The 5,831-nt window shown below is 36.1% G+C and overlaps 1 protein-coding gene across 1 annotated transcript; it reads right to left on the reverse strand.

The window, feature by feature from the left end:
- Positions 1-1,345: 1,345 nt before the first annotated feature.
- On the reverse strand, positions 1,346-4,105 carry LOC106301764 (probable anion transporter 5). The gene is made up of 2 exons (XM_013738235.1): positions 3,813-4,105; positions 1,346-2,986 (listed from the first exon to the last, which is right to left on the reverse strand). The coding sequence occupies exon 2, from the start codon at positions 2,854-2,856 to the stop codon at positions 1,555-1,557; it is 1,302 nt and encodes a 433-aa protein (XP_013593689.1). The 5' UTR covers positions 2,857-2,986; positions 3,813-4,105; the 3' UTR covers positions 1,346-1,554.
- Positions 4,106-5,831: the final 1,726 nt, after the last annotated feature.

The raw sequence follows: 5,831 nt of genomic DNA on the forward strand, positions 1-5,831 counted from the left end.
ATCATTTAATAGACATTAATATTAAAAATATACTAAAATATATTATCTATGTTAGTATCATTTAAATTTAATTACATATCCCATCAAATATAAAAAAAATATATTTTTTGAATTAATAAAATTGATTTATATGTTCGCACCAATTTAATTATATATTTAATAGTTACTGACTTTTAATTATTTAATATATATTTATTATTTCATAATATGTAAAAATATTTAATACATAAAATAATTTTTATATATAATGTTGATCCCGCGCAAGGCGCGGATCTTAACCTAGTTGTTGTTAAGCAGGATCAGTACTTAACTGCTTTTATAAAGATGATGAGTCTTATATCTAAAAGAAAACAACTTTAACTACTATCATACTTCTAATTCTAAATGATGTTCTACTACATTTTTTTTTTAGACAAATTAGCTTTTTTTTAATAATATGAAGCTAGCGTCAGGTATAATTTACTGCAATTCAACGGCATGCGCCCAACGTGTCAGTGTTTTCTAGTTGTTAGTTGTCTTTGGGTCCTGATCTATATTACCCACTGCATGACTCATTTGTGTTACAGTGAGTATTAAAGAAGATTAAACTAATTAACAGGGAAGAAAACCCTTTCTCAAAAAAAAAAAATGAAAAATTGATTATGAAATTAAATTGACAAGAAAACAATTTTCTGCTAACACTAAAACTGAATCGTGATGACAAAAAAAAAAAACTGAATCGATAAAATGGTACCAAAATTCCCCAATCTAAAGTTAAAATGGATTTCATGATAACCAAAAAAGTGGAAAATTGTATGCCAAATTAACCGAACAAAATCCAAACATTATGCAATTAAATCAAGTAAACCGAAAAATATAGAAATCGCCATTTGTTTATTTTCAAATACTAAATCTACTATAAAAAAAAACCAAAATCTATAAATCAAAAGCCAAAAACTAAAATCTAAAATACATCCAAACAATCATATCTTGAATTTCATAATAACCAAAAGGTGGAAAATGGTATGCCAATTTTTTTTTTTTTTCTTTTGACAAAGGGCTTTTGTATGCCAAATTAACCGAACAAAATCCAAGCATTATGCAACTAAATCAAGTAAACCGAAAAATATAAAAATTAATCTTATTGATAAAAAAATATTAATAACATGAAATTAATTACTTTTAACTTTACTATTGCTTTGTCTAAAACTGAAACTAAATATTCCAAACCGAACCAGATCACACATGCTTTGCAACATACTATGAAAAACAGAAATAACAGAATAATCTGAATTCCTCGTAAATTCTTACTACTGTATATAAAAACTCGAAAATTTTACAATATCCAAATATAACCCCTCAATGATTATCCAACTACAGATTTTTATTCTTATTCATAGTATATTGCAAGATCAACTAATAATAAAACTCTTGGTGTGATTCAAAGTTTACTCACCCAAAAAAAAAAGAATACCAATGAAGAGCCCGAGAGTACAAGGTTTCAATGGATCTTCAAATGTAAGAGGGCTCTACTAACTAATCTTGATAAGGGTTTCTCATAAACTTTGATCCCATTCAATCAAAGATCCTTTCTCCCGTAGAGAACAACAAAAACACAACGGTACTAAAGATACAGAGCAAACCAGGTATGAAGAACACAACTCTCCAGCTCTCTGGATGTGACAAATCCGAGTAGATCAACTTGGACGCTTCAAGAAGCTTCCCAGTCAAATCAACACCAATGATTCCAGCTAATGTCCCAGCAGTATTCGAAACTCCCATCACAATTCCTGCATATCTGGGAGCAATATCCATATGGTTCACCGCAAAACCGGCTCTTCCTAATGCCAGAAACCCAAGAGCCACAGAGGAACACAAGATCACACCGTTGGAGGTTCTAAACTGAGGCAAAGCCATCAACGCCGCTGAAGCGACTAAGAACCCAACCGTGTTCAAGAACTTGCGTGTTCTGGTAACAGAGAGGATTCTCTTGGTGATCAAATAGTCTGCAATGAACCCACCAACAATGGAGAATACAAACATGTTAAGGTACGGCACCATCTTCGATGAATCCATTCCCTGAAGACTGACCTTGAGCCCAAGCTCGAAGTAAGTCGGAAGCCAGTTCATCAGCACATATAAAGCGTAATGGAATGTGAAATTGTTGACCACAATCGCCCAAACGGGTAAGCTGAGCATTATCTTCTTCCACGGGATGTGAGTAACTTTATGGTGGTGGTTTACATTAGTTGGCAAGAGAGCACCTCCAAATCCAGCTGCAGCGGCCTTCGGATGCTCAGATCGAGGTGGGTCAGTCGCGTACCTAATCCAAAGCAGTGACCATACAACACCAGCTAATGCCTCAGCTAAGAAAACTGATTCCGGACCTCTAAACTCAACTAAAGCAGGGAGCAACCACATTCCTAAAGCTGCACCTAAATACATTCCCGAAGTCGTTATCGAAACCAACCTAGACCTTTCATGAGGAGGTACCCACTGAGCCAAAACAGTGTGGATAGAAGGAAAGATGAAACCTTGAGCAACACCAACAAGTAAACGGGCGAAAACCAAGAGCCCGACTCTGTTAGGATCAAGTGGAACCAAGAAACAAGTAGACGACCATAGAACAAAGGACATAAGGAGGACTTTCCTTCCACCAATCTTCTGAGCAGCCCAACCTCCGGGCACTTGAGAGCAAGCGTAGCCAATAAAGAAGGTGGAAAGTATGGTTCCTTTGCTTGACTGGTTGATTCCAGCAGCATCTGCAGCGACGGTGTATGCAATAGAGAAGCCAACACGCTCGATGTAACAGACGGAGGTGCTGAGGAAAGTCAAGAAGACTATGACATAGCGTTGTGGGATATTGGATAACTTCATGTTAGACCTTTTCTCTGGTTTAGATCCTTTATGTCACACAAATGGCCTCTCAAGCACCACCGCATAAGAGAAAGAGACCAGGATAATTGAAAAACAGGGGTTCCAAGACTCCTTAATCCACCGTCAAAATCTGCAATGGTGCATGTCAAAACTGTAAATAACCCAAATTAAAAACAAAATACACAACCACAGTATTGGGGAGCACCAAATAATCATAATTCGCGATGATTCAAGCCACCATTGTTGATTCAGAAGAAAAGAAACAAGAGGCTTGACACTACAACGGTACTACTAACTAAGATCCATTCTTTGTCAGATGTACATAAGACAAGTGTAAGTAACAGATAAAACTTTCTCTAATCATATAAGAAGTCAGCTACAAAAGTGAAAAGCCTTCAACAAAACTAGATCATAATTTACAAAGTAAAAAAAAATCAAACATCTTAATTTCTCTAATCATAGAAAATCAAATAAAACTCTTTAATGAAACAGAAGATCATAGGCTATTATGATTCATAGCTCATCTTAGGATAAAAAAAAAGTGAAGCAAATGAAAAATATATTTTCAGATCTTGGAAAAAAAACAAGAGAGTAAATCTGAAGTATGAGGATGAGGTGGGTATCAAGCAAATGAGTTCCTTTGAGAAACAGTTTCGATTTCAAGACACAATCAAGCCTCAATTTATGGGTATCAAGCAAATGAGTTCCTTTCGTAACTCTCACCCAAACTATATCGGTCACAAACTCAACTCCCTAATGAATTACGATTACAATATTACCTTTGAGAAACAGTTTCGATTTCAAGACACAATCAAGCCTCAATTTAACTCAACTACCCAAAAAAGGGAGAAAAAATAAAATAAACAAGGAAACCGAAGAAGCAATCTTGTTCAATTGAGTGAAGCCTTTTTCACAATGTAGATCGATAGAAATGAAAGTCGAATCACAAAGCATACCTTACTTCCTCTGGATATTCTCTCACGTTCCCTCCAACTCTGCCCTCAATTTTAACATCAGATTTGCAAACAATGCGAATGGAGGGTTTACGGTATCAACAAAGTAAATTCAAAATCGATTTTTGAGAAATCGGAGAGAATGAAGAATGGGTTTTGGATTTTGACTGTGGAGAGAGAGAGAGCAGTGATTCGACGGTGAAGAAGATGGAGATTTTTAGGGTTTGTAAAAGAATTTAGAGAATGATCGCTTTTTCTTGGGTCAACGACGATGTTGATGTGTAAATGAGTAACAACGAAACGGCCATTTCTTCTTCTTTTATTTACTAAACAGCTAACGGTTAATTAAAAAAATGTGGAAAATGTTATAAAACATACGGTCTAGGGACGGAATGTTTCTATCTATTATTAATCATAACATGGATTCCTTTATATATGGATTACAACTCATAGAAAAATGAAAATATCCAAAACCTAAACTAACTAGGATTAGAAAAACTACTAATACATAATAATGAAAAGATAACAATTACAAAGAAAAAGAAATAGAGTTTCCTTTTCTCCAAAGCATAAACCGTCTCTCTCTCTTTCCTAAGGTCACAGACGCCTCTCTCTCTCTCTCTAGGGTTGGGCCGTCTCTCTCTCTAAGTGTATGGACCGGTTATGGACCGGACCGGTTATAGACATCCATCAATTGATTTATAACACTCCCCCTTGGATGCCATAACCATTCAGGGATTGTAATACGCTTAATGTTGCCTCATTAAAACCTTATCAGAAAAACCCAGTGGAACAAAACCATGATGAAGGAAAAAGAGTACAACACGTATTGCTCCCCCTGATGTGAACCTTAGTGTAGGTTCTTTAGTCTACGCATCTGATGCGTGATCTTTCCTGGACGTGCGGGAAGGGAGTAATCAAATCGGCCAAGTTTATTACTGAACCGTATTGGACCATTTTGATCTTTCCGGTATTTTCTCATGTCTTCTGCCATCGTGTGTACATGGTCAAGAAGTGAACCTTTGCTGTCGACCACTCTATACTTTGGTCAGACATGTAGGACTATGGTCCTCGACCAAAAAAGCATCCTCGCGGATACTCTCTTTGGCTATTAGCCGCCTATGACGATGTTAAAATGCTGATTGATAGGTAACAGACTGTATGAGTTCTCTCTATACTGCCATCGACTATGCACTAATCTGATCGATCCATGTTGAGTCATAGACTTCTTTTATACATGTTCATAACTTGTCTCATGAGTGTCCAAGATCATGACTTGATCAATGATCATTGTTGTAATGAATTTTACAATCTCATCAAACTATGGCTCCGCGGCCATATACACTCATGGACCTCACACATGGCTATCGATTCTTTTGCCTTAGGCAATGCCACATACATTAGATATTGCAGTCCTATATTTATATCTTGATGGCGTCCCATGACCTCTCTTGATGTGGATCATACCACGCACTTGAATATATATTAGGTCATGGACCTCGACCACACATGCTTATGGACTGCCATATGATAGCTGATCTTTCTTTTCCACTAACCTGTACTACAATCTAGTCGGTCCATGCTAGTGTCACAAATCTGTCTAAACCTTTTAACCTCTCTTTAGGTTGGTTTAGTATAAACACAAGGAATTCGAATTTCTTTATTAGTTTACATATGGACTGAATTTGATCGTTCTTATAGAACTCCTTTACTAGTATTATATACTATATGCAGCTGCTTTGTTTCAGTCCATGAACAGCTTAGGAACAAAGATGTCCTTTATCCAGTGATCCATATGCTGCTTACTACATCTTTATATGTCAATTTAATTTCTTTCTTATGACCAGACCTTTGTCAATTTCGAAATTTTGTAGCAGCATCCACCACATAAGAGTTTATCTCCTTATAATCTGTTTCATGGTCTCTGTGAGTATCCTTGTGTAACAAGCTATGATCGAATGCTGTTAATAGGAAACATGAACACCTTTAGACCTCGTGATCATGTACCATATCTCACGGTTT

This window comes from Brassica oleracea, chromosome C7 (genome assembly GCF_000695525.1).
Source record: "Brassica oleracea var. oleracea cultivar TO1000 chromosome C7, BOL, whole genome shotgun sequence".
NCBI lineage: Eukaryota > Viridiplantae > Streptophyta > Magnoliopsida > Brassicales > Brassicaceae > Brassica > Brassica oleracea.